The 19,706-nt window shown below is 45.5% G+C and overlaps 1 protein-coding gene across 3 annotated transcripts in view; it reads left to right on the forward strand.

Moving 5' to 3' along the window:
* The window catches only part of ZNF236 (zinc finger protein 236), a 118,034-nt gene that overhangs the window by 87,208 nt on the left and 11,120 nt on the right, over window positions 1-19,706 (forward strand). For all 3 annotated transcript variants that reach the window (XM_045527678.1, XM_045527679.1, XM_045527677.1), the window contains 7 exons: window positions 454-736; window positions 1,461-1,564; window positions 4,725-5,090; window positions 5,836-5,981; window positions 6,065-6,305; window positions 6,711-6,884; window positions 15,558-15,745. In XM_045527678.1, coding sequence (XP_045383634.1) covers window positions 454-736; window positions 1,461-1,564; window positions 4,725-5,090; window positions 5,836-5,981; window positions 6,065-6,305; window positions 6,711-6,884; window positions 15,558-15,745 — 1,502 coding nt within the window. The remainder of the gene's footprint in view (window positions 1-453; window positions 737-1,460; window positions 1,565-4,724; window positions 5,091-5,835; window positions 5,982-6,064; window positions 6,306-6,710; window positions 6,885-15,557; window positions 15,746-19,706) is intronic.

Consider the following 19,706-nt stretch of genomic DNA (forward strand, 5'->3'; position numbering starts at 1 on the left):
ACAGAGTCTCACTCTGTTGCCCGGGCTAGAGTGCCGTGGCGTCAGCCTAGCTCACAGCAACCTCAGACTCCTGGGCTCAAGCAATCCTCCTGCCTCAGCCTCCTGAGTAGCTGGGACTATAGGCATGTGCCACCGTGCCCAGCTAATTATTTCTATATATATTTTTAGTTGTCCATGTAATTTCTTTCTATTTTTAGTAGAGACGGGGTTTCGCTCTTGCTCAGGCTGGTCTCGAACTCCTAACCTGGAGCAATCCTCCCGCCTTGGCCTCCCAGAGTGCTAGGATTGCAGGCATGAGCCACCGCGCCCGGCCTCTCTACCACCTTAAACATAGCTCAGTTGAGTTACTCATTTTAACTTTACGTGCATACCTTTTTAGTTTTAATTTACTTGTTTTGTTAAAACTTAAGTTTTTTATTAGGATTTTAATGCCTTTTCCTTTGTTTTGTTTAGACATATGTATGGAGGAAGAGGAGGAAAATTCTGACAGAAACGCATCGAGGAAGTCTCGTCCTGAGGTCATCACTTTCACAGAGGAAGAGACGGCCCAACTAGCCAAAATTCGGCCCCAAGAAAGCGCTACGGTGTCTGAGAAGGTCCTGGTGCAGTCGGCGGCAGAGAAGGACCGCATCAGCGAGATGCGGGACAAGCAGGCGGAGCTGCAGGACGAGCCCAAGCATGCCAACTGCTGCACCTACTGCCCCAAGAGCTTCAAGAAGCCCAGCGACCTGGTGAGGTGAGGCGCGGCCGGTGCTCCTCTCGGGTCTGCCCAGAGGTGTCAGAGCACACGCGTGGGCTCTCGGGTACTCTCCATTGCAGGGGGCAGGTAGTTCTGAACCTGTTCTATTGCACGAACATATCAAACTTATTTCCCCAGAGCCATACTGACGAACATTGAATTTCGGTGTTTAATGACTGGCAAGGTCCTACTTTCTGTAGGAGGCTTCATTGCCCAGGCTGGTGGAGTCTGGCAAAGGGCCACCAGAGGGTTGGAAGCTCATATCCCTCAGAGGCTCTGAGCACATGTTTTCAGACCATCCTGCTAACAGGATGCCGGGAAACGATATCTGTGATTCTAATGTACCCTTCTTTGATTCTAAGTATGGTTGAACACCTTCCCGCATCTCTTTTAGCTGTTTCTATTTCTTCTCTAAACTATATATTACCCATTTTTCTACCCTGATATTAGTTATCTTCCTGCTGATTTGTAAGAGCACTTTGGTCCTGTTTTTGTCTTTCAAATATTTTTATTCTTAGTTTATTCTTATTCTTATTTGGATTTGTTTGTGATGTTTTTTGTATAGAATGAAGCTTTAAGTTTTTATTTGGCCAAATTTAATCAGAACATACTAACAATTTTTATTTAAATGGTTACTTATAAATTTCAAATCACGAACTTGTTTGTAAATGTATATATAATGAAAAAGAAAAACATCTAATCTCAAATGTTTCTGGGATAGGCACGTTCGAATCCACACTGGAGAAAAGCCGTACAAATGTGACGAGTGTGGGAAGAGTTTCACAGTCAAATCCACGCTCGACTGCCACGTGAAGACTCACACAGGTGAGGGACACAGAACTGCATTGTTGGTAGGTGCCTTATGATAGCATTTTATATTTTTTCTTCCTTTATATTTTGTATACAGAAATATTTTCAAAATTATAGAAAGTTTAAAAATCAGGAACCATGAAGAAATGGATATAAAACTGTTTTATTCCTGAAATAAGGAAAACTGTCTAAATAACATTCAGAGAAAAGGGCCGGGCACGGCGGCTCACGTCTGTAATCCTAGCACTCTGGGAGGCCGAGGCGGGAGGATCGCTTGAGGTCAGGAGTTCGAGACCAGCCTGAGCAAGAGCGAGACCCCATCTCTACTAAAAAATAGAAATTATCTGGCAACTAAAAATACATAGATAAAATTAGCCGGGCATGGTGGCACATGCCTGCAGTCCCAGCTACTCGGGAGGCTGAGGCAGGAGGATTGCTTGAGCCCAGGAGTTTGAGGTTGCTGTGAGCTAGGCTGATGCCACGGTACTCTAACCTCGGCAAGAGAGTGAGACCCTGTCTCAAAAAAAAAAAAGGATCAGGTCTCAGAAGTTGAGTTAAAAGTTGTCTTGTATTCTTATTCATGCTTAAATATCCTTGTTCATGAAAGATTACCTTTTAGTCTGATTTAAACGAAAGAGATTTGGTGTGTTGAGGTTTTGTAAACTCTGGAGACTAAGCAAATCTGATGATAGTTATCAGGTCGTGATTCTTTTTATGTACAGAGGAAATCTCATGAAGGGAAAAATAAGTGTCTAATTTTAATAAGTGGGGCGGGGGTGGCTGGAGCTCAGGCAGTGCTGTGAGTGATGGGGAGCAGCAGCGGTAAATGCAGATGAAGCTTCCCTCACTGGCCCTCCGTTCACCTCCTGCTGTGTGGCCCCCCGGTTTCTAAGTTTCCGGAAGACAATTTTACTAAGGGGGGGAGGGCGGGGACTGGGGACAGAGCTTAGGCAAAGCTTCGTGGCCTTTTTCTTGTCTTCCTCTGATTTGAGGAACTGAAGGTTGATTGTACTAATCAAAATATGTTAGGCCTTTGCTTCTTGAGTTCTGCACACAGGGCGTGCTGGTGGTTGTGAGGCTGGCGCTGTGCCTCTGCCCGAGTGTGAACTCTGCCCTGCCGGGAGCCCTGGCCCTGGATGAGGTGCTTCTCTAAGCTGTAGGTTCCTCATGTATAAAGTGGGGCTAATAGTAGGTACTTCCCTCATTGGAAGTTTAGATGCCTCAAAACTGTGGTCTCCGACCTCCGGGCCGTGGCCTGGTACTATTAGAAATCGGGCTGCTAATCATTGCCTAAGCTCTGTCCCCAGTCCCCGCCCTCCCCCCCTTGGAAAAATTGTCTTCTGGAAACTTAGAAACCCGGGGGGCCACACAGCAGGAGGCGAACGGAGGGCCAGTGAGGGAAGCTTCATCTGCATTTACCGCTGCTGCTCCCCATCACTCACAGCACTGCCTGCACTCCAGCCACCCCCGCCCCACCCCTGTCCATGGAAAAACTGTCTTCCGTGAAACTGGTCCCTGGCTCCAGAAAGGCTGGGGACCATTGCATTAAAACACTTAAATAGCTTAGAGAAGCGTCTGGCCTTTGGCAACCTCTCAGTGAATGGAGAGCTGTTGCTATGATGGTTCATAGAATTACGATTATCAAAGCAATTTATATTTTTAAATTTTGGTTACAAACAAAATTGAACAAACAAGTACAAATGGAAGTTCACACAGTTATATGAAGCCCTATGATTCTTTTTTTTTTTTTTTTTTGACAGAGTCTCACTCTGTTGCCTGGGCTAGAGTGCCATGGCGTCAGCCTAGCTCACAGCAACCTCAAACTCCTGGGCTCAGGTGATCCTCCTGCCTCAGCCTCCCTGGTAGCTGGGACTATAGGCACATGCCACCATGCCTGGCTAAATTTTTTCTATTTTTACTTGTTTGGCTAATTTCTTTCTATTTTTAGTAGAGACGGAGTCTCAGTCTTGCTCAGGCTGGTCTCAAACTCCTAACCTCAAGCAATCCTCCCACCTCGGCCTCCCAGAGTGCTAGGATTATAGGCGTGAGCCACTGCGCCCGACCGAAACCCTATGATTCTTTTTTGACAGGTTAATATTTGGAACTAAATACACAGATATGTGGACTTATGTAATGTGACCCTCCTGTGTACAGTTTTTCTGTTGCTTCATTGGGTCCCTGTATCTGTCCGTCTTGCGTAACTCTGTGAGCTCACGCAGGGTGAGGGGGGCCCAGCGTTCCTTACCTTTGAACCCCCAGGTCGAGGGTGTTGACCACACAGCGGGCGCCCCGTTACATTCAGGACAGCCCAACACGCGCTGCTTGGTCATCTGCTTGCTGTGACAGTTCAGCGCAGGCCACGTGGAGAAGGAATGGAAGGAAGAGGCTCCGCAAAAGTGTCCTTCAGAGCCTCTTTCTTTATTCTGAAATGACGGTCTGATTTGATGCCCCCAGAGCAGTTTCAGGACAACAGGTGTCGCTAGTCCTCTTGTGGGTCTTGGTGCGTGCCATCTCTTGCAAAAACCACCGTTGTTGCTGGATGGGTAGATTTAAAAATGAAAACCAGGAAGTTTCCTACTCCCAGAGGCTCTTGCAGGGCAGAGTCATTCCCAGTGACACTCGGCCCCTTTGTGGCCTTTGTCATACCTGGCGATCATGGGGAAAGCACAGCATCTTAGGGACGAGGTGCATGATGCCGACACATGGCTCTTTGACCCTGGAGGGGAGTTTCCTTTCCACATTCTGCACGTGTGAGGCCTGTGCTGTGTTTTGGTTGCCCCGTGTGGCAGAACAGACAATGGAGAGATGCCGCGGTGTTACAGTGCCCTTGGTGGGATCAGAGAGGAGCCACAGCAGGGCAGAGCTGGGCTGGGGTCCACCCCAGCCCCTGGTTCTGATGCATGTGAACCAAGTGCTGCAGCCAAGGTTCAGTAGAGCACAGTGGCTGAGAGACAGCACAGGCCTCGGGCTGTGAGAATGCCACGTCCAAGCTGTGAGCAGTGTGCTGTTCATTTCCACAGCAGCCGCCTGCCACATCACAATCTCGAAGGTGAGACGCTGCGCACAGCGCTGCACCCCCCCGGGTCCCACACACTTACGTCCGCATCGGCCAGCCGGCCGGGGCTGGGGTGCCGCTGTCCCCGCCTCTGTTGATTCTCGGCTGGCCTTTCCACAGGGCAGAAGCTCTTCAGCTGTCACGTCTGCAGCAACGCCTTCTCCACCAAGGGCAGCCTGAAAGTGCACATGCGTTTGCACACGGGAGCCAAGCCTTTCAAGTGCCCACACTGTGAGCTGCGTTTCCGCACTTCCGGGCGGAGGAAGACGCACATGCAGTTCCACTACAAACCAGACCCGAAGAAAGCCAGGAAGCCCGTGACTCGAAGCTCCCCCGAAGGGCTGCAGCCCGTGAACCTCCTCAGCCCCCCTGCCTCCGACCCCAGCGTGTTCATCATGAACAACTCCGTCTTGACCGGGCAGTTTGATCAAAATTTGCTGCAGCAGGGGCTGGTGGGCCAGGCCATTCTCCCTGCCTCCGTGTCAGGTACATCGCGAGTCTGGGGAGTGGCAGGGTGACTGTACGACACACGTCACGTTGTCTGTTCCTGTCACGGAGGCAACAGCGTTTCCGGCAACAGGCAGTGGGAAGGTGGAAACCTCACCATTCAGACGTAGCTGCCTCCATCTCCCCGTCTGTCTTCTGTGACGTCAGCTCTTTAACACCCACCACTTTCTTTAGCTTTTGTTTCTAATGGGTTTAAACTTGGCTTTTCTCACTTGGCGTTCGCATAAATGTAGTGGTGAGGTGTGTGATTTACACATACTCATTAACATTGTTTTAATGTAGTGGAGTTATCCGGTTGTTCTTGGTCCCATGGTGCTTGGAAAGTGTTCCGTTTTGGTCAGGGGGTCGTTTGTGTACCTGGGAGCGTGTGCAGCCGTTGTGAGGGTGAGCAGACGTCCCTGTGCCTTCTCTGTTTCTGTCCCTTGTGGCTTGATTGCAGCCTGACTGCAATTAGTTGTTGTCGTTCTAAACCTTGGACTAATCAATGGGATCTCTTTTCTGATATGTTTAAAATGAGTAATACTATTTCACAGGGTTTTATTTTGTGATGATTAAATTACATAATGTATATGTGTGGAATAAAGTAAATATTAGTATTTCTTAACAAGAGCATGTTGATATGATATGTAGAACTTACATATTTAGAAATCCCTATGTAAATAATTCCTTAGGTTTGGGAAGCACGTGTGATATTTGCTCATTCCCTTTCTATTTCTCTGGCCAGCGGGGGGTGACCTGACGGTGTCCCTGACGGATGGGAGCCTGGCCACCCTGGAGGGCATCCAGTTGCAGCTGGCCGCCAACCTGGTGGGGCCGAACGTTCAGATCTCAGGAATCGACGCCTCCAGCATCAATAACATCACGTTGCAGGTACGACTGCTACTGTGGTCTCTGTGCTGCCTCAGACGCCAGCAGCGTGGAGTTCTCATGCAGGTGTCTGTGTCGCCTCCCAGATCGACCCGAGCATCCTGCAGCAGACGCTGCAGCAGGGCGGCGTGCTGGCGCAGCAGCTCACGGGCGAGTCCGGCGCAGCCCCGCAGAACAGCGCTCTCCAGACGCCCGACGGCACGGTCCCCGCCAGCGTGGTCATTCAGCCCCTCTCAGGCCTGTCCCTACAGCCCGCGGTGACGTCTGCCAATCTGACCATAGGCCCTCTGTCCGAGCAGGAGTCCGTGCTGGCCACCAGCAGCAGTGGTGAGAGCCTGTCACTCTCGCTGGTCCCACAGCTGGCGTTTCAGTTTCCTGCCTAGAGTTATGTGATTGATGTCAGGACATTCTGATGTCACTTTCTTCTCTTTGGAAAGCTCACCAAATAAATGAAATGTCCTTAGATTAAAAAAAGCCTTTCTTAGGATTAATGATGCTTATTCGATATATGCACATAGATTACTGTGCTCATGTGATTATTCCTTTCACGCTGGCTTCCCGTCTCGTCACAGGCCTTCTTACTGTCTAGATGAAGGAACTAGAGATGACTGATACTTTATTCTGAGGTTTCTCTTTTTGCCATCACATCTTAACTGAAATATTTTTAACATAAAAAAGGAGAAAAATGTTTTTGTAAAACTGAACTTTGTTTTGCTTTGTAATGATGATCAGGGACCCAAGACCTCACTCAAGTGATGGCTCCGCAGGGTCTGGTGTCCCCCTCCAGCGGCCCCCACGAGATCACCCTGACCATCAACAACTCCAGCCTAAGCCAGGTCCTGGCTGCCGGACCCTCCGCCACGGCGTCCTCGGGGTCTCCGCAGGAGATCACCCTGACTATCTCTGGTTAGTAAGCTAACGCTTTAAACATCCTTTCACCTGCAGTATCCTGTGTATCTTACTGGTATCTCTTTTTCCATGACACTCGGCTTTGCACGAAGGCAGTGCTCAGTATTTGTGATTTACATGAGAAGTTCAAGTTTAGTGAAAATAACGTGTTAGAATTCAAATCTAATACCAGAAATTAAAAATTATACTTTCTCATGTCACTCATTCCAATTTGAGTCAAATTAATTAATTTTTGGAGAGTAAGTTATTTTTGTCACATTTTTTGTTTGGCAAAGAGCAGAAAACGTAGCTTCGTGATTCTTACTCATGCACCATTAAACTAAAGGAGCCTCCTTGGTATAAACTGTGCACTCCAACCCCACAGCTACCGCGGTACTCCCTTCTCTGGTGTCTTTAGGACTCGCTTCAGACTACATAGAGACATTTAAAATATGGTAGAACATTGAAGAGTAGATAAACAGAAAACAGCACTGGGCAGTAAAATTGGCAAACTAATCCTGCACGTCAGCCACCAAGCTAGCTTTCTCCCTGTCCCGGGCTGTGGTGTTCACAGTCAGATTTTCCTCCACATTTACCTTCCTCGCTCCTATGCGTCACTGGTTCTCATCACATGCTCTTCTCTAAGTGAGCCAGGGGCGTGTTCTCCTGGTGTGCTTTGCCCACGTGATTCTTAGCTATGAGCTTGTCATGTTAACTTGAGCCATTTTCTAGTTTAACAGCTATTTTCCTAGCCCTTACTATGTGCCAGGCATTATTCTAATAAGCTTTACAAATACTAACTCATTTAATATTAATTCATTTAAGCCTCCTAACTACCTTATGAGGTTGTTAAGGAAAACATTTTGCTGGAAGTCAAAATAACCGGCATGGATATATAGCGTGGTAAGGGAGCTCCCCACGTCCCCTGGAAACCCGCCTGAGAACGGCAGACTCTGCCGTGAGATTTATCAGAATAGTATTTCTGTTGTTTCAGTGAGATTTCTGTAGAAATTAATTTTGGAATTGAAAGAAAAGGTATTTAGAAGAAAACCCAAATCTTTCTTTTTCAGGAGGGTGTCTTTATTTCTCTTAATGTGTGAGAAATTTGAGGAACTATCTTTATACGGAGCTTTGCTTTTTGAATGACATGCAGTGATTTTTACGTGCTGTTGGATAGCGGAAATTAATATTGAATTTTATGTAATTCAGTAACCTTCTTCCTTTCATTATATGTGTATCTGGATTGTAATGTCGACAGTACAGAAGAGTTATTTTAAGACAGCTATTGTGTTGATAAAGTTGATGTTATTTTTGAGTGCCCTCGGTGTACGAGGCATCGTGGTGTGTCCTACTGAGGACAGGCAGCCCACTGCTCTTGCCTGTTGCTCAGAAAATGTGTTACGCAGCTTGTGGACCGTGCTGCCATTTCTCTTGCTTTTCTGCCTTGGGTCATTTGGTTATCTTATTACTTACTAGTATATTTGAAAGTATATGTGATTATAGCTGTAATTTTTTAAAATTTGACTTTAAGGTTTCTTGTGTTCTTCTCATTATGATGGATAATGAGAATTGTCTGTAGTGGATCCTAAGTCAAACTCGCCTAGTCCCATTCTGAAAGGGGTATGGAAAGCATTTACTTTATGGTCACCTGTTGAAAGCATCTAGATATTCTATAGAAATTTTCAGTTATTTTGTAGGATATTCTTTTTCCATTAACGTATAGGAGTTCTAAATGCAAATATTACTTCAGTGAAGTTTTGCAGACTTTTGGCAGTTCATGAGTACTGCATTTGAGAAAAATAATTAAATATTGGGTAAAAAGCAAGGACAGTCCTTTGCCTCCGTGAATCATCCTGTATAAATACAATAAAAGCCCTCTTCCCTGATGTTTTCAGCCCAGTTTTAATAAAAAACTTTGTAAAATAGGGAATCAAGAAGTGATACCTACATACTTTGAACATCCATCCGTGGATCTTTCGAATGTGGGTCTGCTCTGCTGATAAGACATTTTCCACGTTTTCTTTTTGCCTGTACTCATGCCCGTGATGCGGTCTTGTTCCCTGTTGCTGTGTCTTTAGAGCAGCATGAGAATGTAGGTAGTTATCAAGGAGCCTCAGTGCAGCATCCTTCTGTCTATTGATGCTTTTTTCCCTCTGCTTTTGTACACTTGTCTTGCTTACCCTGATTTGACAGCAGAGTTTTTAAAGCATCTTGTCTTTATCACGTCTTTCCAAAGCATTCAGTTTGGTTTTCATTGGAACTTTGACAGTTTTTATTCTCATATTCATTTCTCATTTCTGTACTATTTGATTACATTATATGCTTGCAGCCGCTAATAAAGCTGCAGTGAGCTGGCAAAGCAGGTGTGTTTCCGTAGGTTGTGTGGCAGGCGTGTTAGTGGGCACCCACGAGCATTCAGAGCCAGGGAGGCAGGAAACCCAGAAACACGTTTTTCCCTCACCTGGCAGCCCATTACATTTGGAAATATTTGCAGTGAAAGTTTTATTCCACAAAGTATGTGATTTTAAGTGCCTAGATACTGAGTTAAAGTAGAACTCTTAGGAAGTATTTTAAAAATACTTTATAGCTTAAAATGTGTGAACAAATACTGCCATTTAGGGAAATGTATTTCGTGATCCCGTTTTCATTTTTTCTATGTGTATTAAAATGAAAGCCTTGAGGATGCTATTATATGTTTAACACACTTGCCGATGTGTAAGTTAGAATGTTATTTTCAGATATCACAGTATTAATTTCCATTCAGGTCACGATCTCACTCAGCACAGTTCTGATGGAAGTAGTGAGCCGAGTGGAAGCATAGGGTTGTCGGCACCAGCAGTGAGTACTGAATCCACAGGGGCCAGCTTAACAGCAAGCAGTGGCCCGCGGCTCTCACAGAGTGCGACCTTAAACTCCTCAGGTACGCAGCCAACGACGTAGCCAAGAAAGACCTTGCGAGAGATCGTAATTAAAGACCTGTGCACTTAGTAACAGAGGGCATCAGCTGTCCTGTGGCACGGCAGACGTGCCAGCTTCCTGTCCTGTCACGTGCTGGAGCACTCCGTGAGGGTCAGTGGCTTGTGTATGATTCTGGGATACAGAATGCTCTCTAGAGTTATCAAGCAATTGGTACTTCTGCTTTTTAAGTAATGAAAGTAAATAATTTTATTCAATGTCACAGGTATTGTATATTTATGCAGTGAGCATTTTGCTGGCTCCATTCACGAAGCTGCTCCTGTCTGACTGAGCACTGAAGTCTCTTAGGTCATTGCTGTCCCTGCGGGGGGAGTTGCTGGCAGCAGCTGGCAGTGGCATAGCAGAGTGGGGAGAAGGCAGCTGTCAAAGATTGTGAAGTGCAGACTTATAGAAAGTAAACTTGTTAGTAAATGAGCACAAGTGAAATAAATTATCGTTTCATAAGTAACCATTAACAGTTTAGGGTAACATATCACCTAGTTCTCTTTACCTTGTAGAGAACCTTATTTTCCAACTCCGTATATCAATGTTTGAGAAAAAAATATTAGTCTTGAGACGTATTTGTACCCAAAAGCTAGACTTTTTTTCATGCTTAATTGAAATCCTCTCTTATCCAGTAATTCATTTATTCAATAAAAGATTGCAGTGTGTACTGCATGGTAAGAACTGTATGAAATCTGGGAATATTGAACCAAGTAAACATGGTGCCTGCATTTTGGGTCTTAGGAAAAAGCAAGGTGAAGACATTTTTTGAAGAGTCCACACATCAACGTAAAATGACAACTGTATCAGTAGGAGAGATGCTGGGGCTGAGAGAGCAGGTCAGGGGGCCAGGCCCTGTGGGGATGGCTTCTCTGGAGAAGCCCGGCTCAGCTGAGAGAGGAGCTCGCTCTCCAGATCAGGCCGTTGTGCGGTTCTGCCCGGCGTGTGGGGGCTTTCGCTGAACCAAACAAGGCCCGTTAGCTAAAGCAAGGAGGCCTGGGCCACTCGGGGCCTTAGGGGAACTTACTGTCCACCACCCACCCCTAGGTTGCTGAGGGGTGGGCTGAGAGCCCGTGGGAGCCAGGCGTACCACGTCCCAGCAGATGCCATGTCTGAGTTCCTGGGCCGAGGTCACGGGTTTGCTGCGGTCTCGCCCGGTTCTCCTTTATCCGTCCATCCATCCGTTTGTTTGACTTGGGGCTCTAAAAAGCTGTATCATAGCACTTACTGATCTGAAATCAGAGAGGCATTGTGTTTTCTTTTGCTTTTTAATTAAGGGGAATTTTTTTTTATGTTATAATTGACTACATTTTAGTACATTCAGATTATAATTTAGTCTATAATGGGTAAGGTGTCCAAAATATATCAGGTACTATTACAGTCACATAGCAAACTTTTTAAAAATTTTTTCTAAAAGTCATGGTTGGTGTTTGTTTTTTTAAAGGCTTAGACAGCGTGTCTTTGCTTATCATCTCTAGAATTCTAATCCCAGGCTGTGAGTTTGTCCTTGTTCCCAGTCTGCACGGTTCCTCTTGTGTGTGGAGATGTGCTTCCCGTGTGCGGGCTGCAGTGCGTGGGTGCCCTGGTGTGCGGGCTCTGTCTGGAGGCCACAGGGCTGCAAGACCCCCAGCCCGGCCCCCTGGGGAGGAGACCGGCGTCAGCGATAGGGCCTGTGTCTTCCTGGCAGCCCTGCCTGGCACCCTGTGAGCCCTTGGAAGACTGATGGAGAGACAAGTAGAGCTGTAGATGTTTTCCTCTAAGTGGAGTGTTTTTTTGTGCTTTTGGTGATCCTGGATGTTTGCTGGTGCAGCAGATTACTTAATTCAAAACTGAGGATGTTCTGACAGAATGGAACAATTGGGTGGAGTGAGAACACATGAACTCCCAAGGCTGTGTTTTGGCTGCCAGTGTTTCTTGAAATTCCTGTGATCTGGCTAGTTCATCAGGAGGTGTTGTACCTGTGACTTTGCCTCCACAGACAGGTACTGGTGGAGCGTCCCGCCAGCCTCTCACCTGCAGGTGCAGGTTCTCTCGCTGCGGCAGAGCCGTCCTCAGCGTGCACAAGGCTCCCGTGTGTTAGACAGCTGATGCTGCTGTAAACATAGCAACATACCTTTTTGCTAGTTTAATTTTTTTCTTTTCTTTAGTCTTTTAGACTTTTTTTATTTAGAGCCAGCTAAGAAAATTTGTCTCTTTTATGTTGCTTTAGCTTATATCCCAGATGTTAAATTAAAAGAAGAAAAAGAATTTCAAGGAATTTGTTGACATTGTAAAACAAAAGATGAGCTGAGAATTAAAGAACATTTGTGTATTAATGTAATATCAGCTATGCTTAAGTACAGGATTAATCTTGTATGATAAGTGAGCTGTATTATGTTCTCAGATACCTTTGGCATCTTTGAATAATCTTGTATATATAGGAAGAGGTTCTTTATACATTGACATACTCAATATTGGATATGGAGCAGGTATTTTTAGGGTGGCTTACATATCCTGTTAGTCCCAGTTGTAATTACGTAGCTGATCCCAGCTCTATGGTAGCAGTCCAGAGATTGCCTCTTAATGGGCGGTATTTATCTAGAGTCAAGTCAGTCCCAGATCTAGCCTCAGGCTACATCAGTAAGAATTGAAATTAAAATGACATTGTTCTGAGATTAAACTTGACTCCTCTAAGGTAAACACTGAAATAAAAACTCTTGCAAGTTCTTTATGTCAGAGCATAATGAATGTGCGTGTGGCTGTTGTTATTTCTATATTCTCTATTAAGCAAGGTTTGGTTAAGACTTTTCAGCCTGTGGCTGTTTGCGTCTTAATTGAAGGCATTGAAAGAAAAAGTGTGTTGCCTTTTAGGGATTTACACATAAACCAAAGGCCATTAGTCCGAATTTCACATGCAGGATAGAAGCACATGCCTTTGTTCAGGTGTGTGATGTGGGAGTTGAAGGCTATTTCAGATTTTGATCTGGATAACATCTGTTATAAAATCTGACACAATATTAATCGTTTCTCCAAAAAATGGTCCAATATAATGTAAGTACCCTCTCAGAGGAAGATGATATTAGAGGAAGATGATATTAGAGGCTTGAAATTTAGCACAACTGTTAAAGGAGTTTATTTCAGATTGGTATTATCTTTTTGTTCTTACGTTATCCCACCTTTAAAGTTAAGATAATTTTGATGAATAAATTGAGTTCTGCCTCAGTGGAAGTAAGGCCTAGCTCTTAGTTTACTACTTCTTTGCAAGGGTGTTTCTCTCCTGGGTTTGAGTACAGTTACTTGCTTTCTAGTTAACACAGCAGTTAACGTTTCCACCCGCGGGTGTCCGTGGAGATGGAGGGGGGCAGTGTGCACCCTTGAGAGTCACGGCACGGCACAGTCTCAGTACCTGGGGACCCACGGTCGGGTGGGCGCCTCTCCCACTCCACCGCCCACTTCCTCTCTTCCCACCGTTCTGCTAATCTTAGGAAAAAACTAGTATCTTTTAAACTACTTAGGAAACCTTATAAAATTATAAGCTTTCTCAGAAGCTGTGAAACCTCACCCCAGTGAAGATTTAAGACAGTGTTGGATGTGGTGAGCGTACCATTTATTAATCCTTTAAAGATCCTTTCTTGAGTCAGAGTCATGAAGGAAGCCAGACTTCGCCTGCTGTGTGCATCCTGGAGGCTGCACTGGCTTCAGAAGAGGAAGTGGGTGTGAAAGAGAGTCTGCAGTCTGTCCTTAAATGTTAGATCCTGATTTTCATGTTGAGAGTATTTAATTTGCATTTAAAACTGTAGCTTTCAGAGCAATTAACAGAAAATTAGGAGCCGTTTCCATGTTTTTCTCACAGGTTCTTCTCAGTCGGACTCAGGATAGTTATGCTGGAACTGGTGGCATCCTCTTCTTCAATCCATTGAATTAAGGGTTCACCATTTGAGTTAAAATGCGAACTCTGGCATCATGTGAAGTTGTTTAGTGTTTTCACCGAACTTTGTGTAAGGATTCACTTTAATTAAATGACACACCGGCTTCTGTTTTCTTGTTTAGATTTCTCATGTGGCACAGTCCTGGGACCTTTTGACACGTTAATAATCACTAGAGAGTCGGAATTATTTTACCAGTGGGAAGGGTTTGGAAAAGGCGTGTGGCTGCTTTGTTTCAAGAGTTAAGGCGGTAGCTTTGCTTCGGTTCTTTCCAGGCACGGTCCTGTGTGAGACTCAGGGGACGTGTGTCTCGTCCCCATCCCGCCTCCAGGCGCTTTGACGGCTGCTGTGCTGTGGACAAGGATGGGCTGCCCTTCCTGTCTCTGCTCCCGATTTTGACTGAGTGGCCGTCCATGCGGCTGTTCCTCGCCCCTTCCACGGGGCCCGCTCACGTTAAAATCAGCCCGCGTGTTAGTCTGCAAGCACACGGCCGTGTGGGGGCCGTGGGGAAGAGGCGAGGTCGGCTGCTGTACTGGTACCTGGAGACTCGGGGCACGCAGACGCCCCCCACAAATCCACGCGCCTCACTGTCCTGCCCGGCACGTCCGAGGAGCCCCTGTGGGCAGGACGCCAGAGCCGGCGGGGGGTCTGACGCAGCTGGAGTCCAAGCAGAGTCCTTGCCTCCTAATGGTTCTACTGCTTTTGAAGGTTCCAGGTCTGAGCAGCACAGTGTGGGACTCCAGGAGTGTGGATCTGTGGAGGCGTTGTGTTTGGAGGACTCCAGTTACAAGTAAGTAACCTGGTTTCCTGGTGGCCCCCGACTCTCGGAGATGCTCTGGGCTGACGTGGCCTAAGTCACAGCCAAGTATCGACAGGAGTTAGTTTTGTTTGGTTTTTAAACACGATCAGGAAATAGCTTTTTGAATTTATCCTTTAGTTGTCATCTTGGTACCCTTAGCATCTGGCATAGTGGCCGAGGCAAATGGATGAGGTGTACACTCATTAGGCGAATGGATGGATGGCTTGTGAGAATGAAGGGTGCACACCTATATGTTCCTGTGTGTGTGTGCTTTAAAGATTGCTCTTGCTGGTGCCCAGCGCAGGACTCCGACAACCCCTTCTCAGCCTGTCTCATGTGCCGGTGGGTGCATGAGTGTCTGTTTTGTAGAAGAAAAGGCTTTTCTTGCCAGATTCTGTCCCAGGTATCTTCCTTTCTCTCATCATTGGCTACCAGGGGAAAATATTTACAAGTTTTGTTGTTTTTTTCCGAAGAAAATTAAGATGTCTCACTGGATAAATTAATATTTAAAGGATTTCGTGAGGTTTATTTTGATTGGCTGCATTTCAGCTGAAGCGGAGAGTAAGGGTGATGAAACAGGAAGCGAACGGAGATTGTCAGCTTCATGCACTAAACTTTGAAATTTGTCATCGCTCAGTGGATCATGTTTGATTCCTTTCTTCAGTGGTCTCTTTAGTCCTGGGTAGGAACAGTATCCTGGAAATTCTCGTCTGAGTTTTCATTCTACAGGAGTAGCAGTGCCTGGGGCTGGGCGGTCACATTTTCACTCTTCTTTCGCTGGTTTTTCTCTGTATTATTCTGAAGAAGCAGAGTATACTCACACGTAAAGATATTTAAAAACTAAGAAAAGCCTTATCGTAAAATTGGAATGAAAGATTTGGTGATTTTCCTGATGCAATTTCAAAGGCTTAGGCAATGGAAATGCTCATTACCGCAGATTAGCTCCTTTGTGGAAACCGTTCTTCCTTTGTCCTTAAAACTTGACGTCTCTGGCTTTTCCGCTGACCCCCTGTGTCGCCTCTTTTGTAGAACTTAACACTACGAGTGGAGGCCTTCCTTCAACAACGCCGCTGTCTCCGTCCGCCATCTCGACTCAGAACCTGGTCATGTCTTCGTCAGGCGTGGGAGGAGATGCCAGCGTCACGCTGACCCTGGCCGACACGCAGGGCATGCTGTCCGGGGGCCTGGACACGGTCACACTGAACATCACTTCTCAGGCAAGTGCCTCGAGGCAGGAACTGAAAGACCCTTTCAGCAAGTAATCTTGGCAAACTTTGTTAATTTATTCTTTCCTAAATATATATTCTGAATTTGTTTTACAAAAGTGAAGTGGCTTTTTTCCTGATTAAAAAAGTAATATGTTAAATGTAAAAAGGGGAAAAAATTCACAGTCCAGAAAAATATTAAAAATAAAGTAAAAAAAAAGCCAAACCTTTAATCCCACCACTCAAACAGAACTACAGTTACCATTTTAACGTATATATCTTTCTAAACCTTTGTGTGTGTGTGCACATATACAGGTACATAGTTCTTTCTAAACCTTTGTGTGTGTGTACACGCACATACACAGGTACATAGTTCTAAATTCTTACAGAGGTAACTTCATGTATATATTGTGTAAACTTTTTCCCCTCGTACCGTACTGTGAACATTTTCCCCTATCAATGATGTTAGCAATGCAGAACTTTTCAAATGGCTGTATGGTATTTAGTTTTGAAAATAACTTTGTTAAGGGGCATTATATTGTATTCAAGGTTTCCATAAGTGGTATGGGAATTTCCATGCCCTTGATCGCTCAGGTTCTTGGATGAACCCCCCGATAGACAGGCCATGTCAGAGGCTGGTTGCGAAGGGCAATACAGAGGCTGCGGATGACCAGATGCTCAGGGCGAGTAGGCGCCTTCCCTCGGGGCCGCCTTGCGGAACCTCCACATGTGCAGCTGTCTGGAAGGTCCGAGATGCACATTTTTATATGATGCCTTGAGCTGAGATGCTAGGAAACTTTTCAGGGTTTAATTAGAAAAATCATAATGATACATTATGATTAATTATAATGAAGATGAAGCACTTTCTGATAGTCCCGTCTACTGTGTAGGCTCGCTATGCAAAAAAAGCAGTTAGGATTTTGGCATCTAGAGCAAGATTGGTCCTAACCCTGTCATAGCCACGTGCTGGAGATCAGCCCTTCCAAGCTCAAGTGCTCCTCCTTTGGGACGCAGCGGCGTCTCCTCTGCTGTGTGCCCAGGCAGAGCGCAGGCAGCTCCCGTCGGTGTGTGGTGCTCACACACCCTCGGCAAACAGCCTTTTCCCGGTCCCCCCAGGGGCCCCCAGTACAGCTGCCGCCTTTCCTGAGGTGACACAGACGCTGCCCGCGAGGGCCGTGTGCACTGACCAGCCGGCACCTGGTGGAGCAGCCCCCACGGCCCCGCCACTGCTCCCACGGACCTGCCAGCCGGCCCTTGACAGGCCGTGTCTGGCACCAGGAGCAAAGCGTGTCGCAGGTTATCCAGCTGCACTCCTTCCTGAGCTTTGTGTGGTGGGTAATTGTTTACATATTTTAACACACATTTGCTTGCTCTTATGTGTTACTCAGTACTTGTTTATCACAACATTATTATGAACCTTCTAAATATTAAGAATTAGTCATGTATTTTAAAATTACTGTTGGAACCAAAGTAGGCATCTCAGGGTGTAAACGACTGGAGTATTTTTCCAGATGCAGGAGGCTGGGTGGTTTCAGGGCGGGCTGGCTGGGCTTCCTGCTTTCCCAGCCTCCTTCCCACGTCACAGGCTGAGTTGGGACCACCTGCGGCCCAGGGCTGGGTGGGGAGTGAGATGCTTCCACTTGCTTTCCATTTAGAGAACCACCTCAAATCCAGGTACAGGACTCTGCAAATTAACTGAGAATGAATTTCTCTTTCCCACCTTTTTATTTGCTGCCAAGATACTGTTTTTATATTTAAATGGTACAACAGTGAATGGAACCTGGGGAAGCCGAAGGGCACACGATAGGCTTCCCGCTGCCCTAGCTGTCTCGTCTGGGAGTGACCTTTGTCCTGATGCTCCCGTCAGTCAGCTCTCAGGGTCCTTGATGCTTTTCTCACTGTATAACTTTAACTATGGTAGTTAAAAAAAGTAGTCAAGAAGTGAAAATTAAAGTGTACATTGCAATGATGATGAGAGTGTGTTTTCTGTATGGTGACTTATATCACTTTGAGAAGTTTTCATCATAATTCAAGCGAAAGTTCAGTGAGCGGTTCTCAGTATGCAGCAGGTTAGGGCTGTGAAGTATGTGAACGTTCGCTAGGACGCCAGCGCTGCCCGTGCAGAGCCTGTGGCTGCAGCGCCCACGGCAGCCTGTGGGCGGGGGCGAGCTGGGCCCAGGAGGGTGTGCTGCCTAGGGAGGTTCTCCAGGAAGGGCTGCAGTGGCCCTGGCAGCAATGACCCTGGCACACAATGCTGGTGGCTGTGGGCAGCATGAGTGGGGGCGGTTGACAGATGGCCAGGTTGCTCCAACGCCAGGAAAGGACACAACAAGAAAACTACAGACCAATTCCTCTTATGACTATAGAGGCAAACATTCTCAATAAAATCCTAGCAAACCAAATTCAACTGCACATCAAAAAAATAATCCACCACAATCAAGTGGGCTTCATTCCAGAGATAGAAGGATGGTTCAACATAGGCAAATAATTAAATGTGATTCACCACATAAATAGAAGGAAAAACAAAAACCATATGATCCTCTTGATAGACACAGAAAACGCATTTGATAAAATTCAGTACCCTTTTATGATAACAACTCTTAACAAAATAGGATGGAACATACCTCAATATTAAAGAAGCCATATATGACAAACCCACAGCCAACATCATACTGAACAGGAAAAAATTGAGAGCATTTCTGCCTAGAACTGGAACCAAGCAAGGTTGCCCACTGTTACCACTTCTGTTCAACATAGTGCTGGAAGTCCTTGCCAGAGCAGTCAGACAAGAGAAGGAAATCAAGGGGTATCCAAGTGGGGAAAGAAGAAGTTAAACTATCACTCTTTGCTGATGATATGATCTTACATCTAGAAAACCCCAAAGATTCTGCCAAGAGACGTCTGGAATTGATAAATAAATTCAGCAAAGTCTCAGGTTACGAAATCAATGTACACAAATTTGTAGCATTCCTATACACCAGTAACAGTTAAGTTGAGAATCAAATCAAAGACTCAATGCCTTTGACGATAGCAACAACAACAACAAAAATACCTAGGAATATATTTAACCAAGGGGGGGAAAGACCTCTACAGGGAGAACTACAAAACACTGAAGAAGGAAATCACAGAGGATGTAAACAAATGGAAAAGCATATCATGCTCGTGGATCGTCAGAATCAACATTGTTATTAATAAAATGTCTATACTGCCCAAAGTGATTTATACATTCAGTGCAATCCCCATTAAAATACCAATGTCATTTTTTGCAGATCTAGAAAAAATAATTTTATACTTCGTATGGAACCAGAGAAGATCCAGAATAGCCAGTGCAACCTTAAACAGTAAGAACAAATCAGGAGGCATCACTTTACCAGACTTAAAGCTATACTACAAGGCTATAGTAACCAACACAGCATGGTACTGGCATAAGAACAGAGACATAGAGCAATGGATCAGAACAGAGAACCCTGATATAAAACCACCCTCATATTGCCATCTGATCCTTGACAAAGCAGACAAAAATGTACACTGGGGAAAAGAATCCCTTGTTCGATAAATGGTGCTGGGAAAATTGGATAGCCACATGTAGAAGACGGAAATAGGATCTGTACCTCTCACCCCTCACAAAAGTCAACTCATGAGGAATGAAAGTATAAGCATTCTAGAAGAAGAGGTTGGAAAAACTCATGTACATATCAGCCTAGGCAAAGAATTTATGAAGAAGACCCCAAGGGCAATCACAGCAATAACAAAAATAAATAAACGGGCTGATTAAAGTAACTGGCATTTGAAAATAGCGATAGTCAACAAACTTCCCTACATAAGAGGGATAGTGAACATAAAGCTTTATTAATGTAGGTAAGGATTTTTCTTAGTCTGTGTTTATGGAAAAAATTAGGCTGGTATATGGAGATGCCTAATTTCACTTTTTTAAAAAGGTGCATAAGAGAAGTAAAGAATCCAAATCAATTTA

The sequence above is a fragment of the Lemur catta genome, chromosome 16, assembly GCF_020740605.2.
Source record: "Lemur catta isolate mLemCat1 chromosome 16, mLemCat1.pri, whole genome shotgun sequence".
In the NCBI taxonomy this organism is placed as follows: domain Eukaryota; kingdom Metazoa; phylum Chordata; class Mammalia; order Primates; family Lemuridae; genus Lemur; species Lemur catta.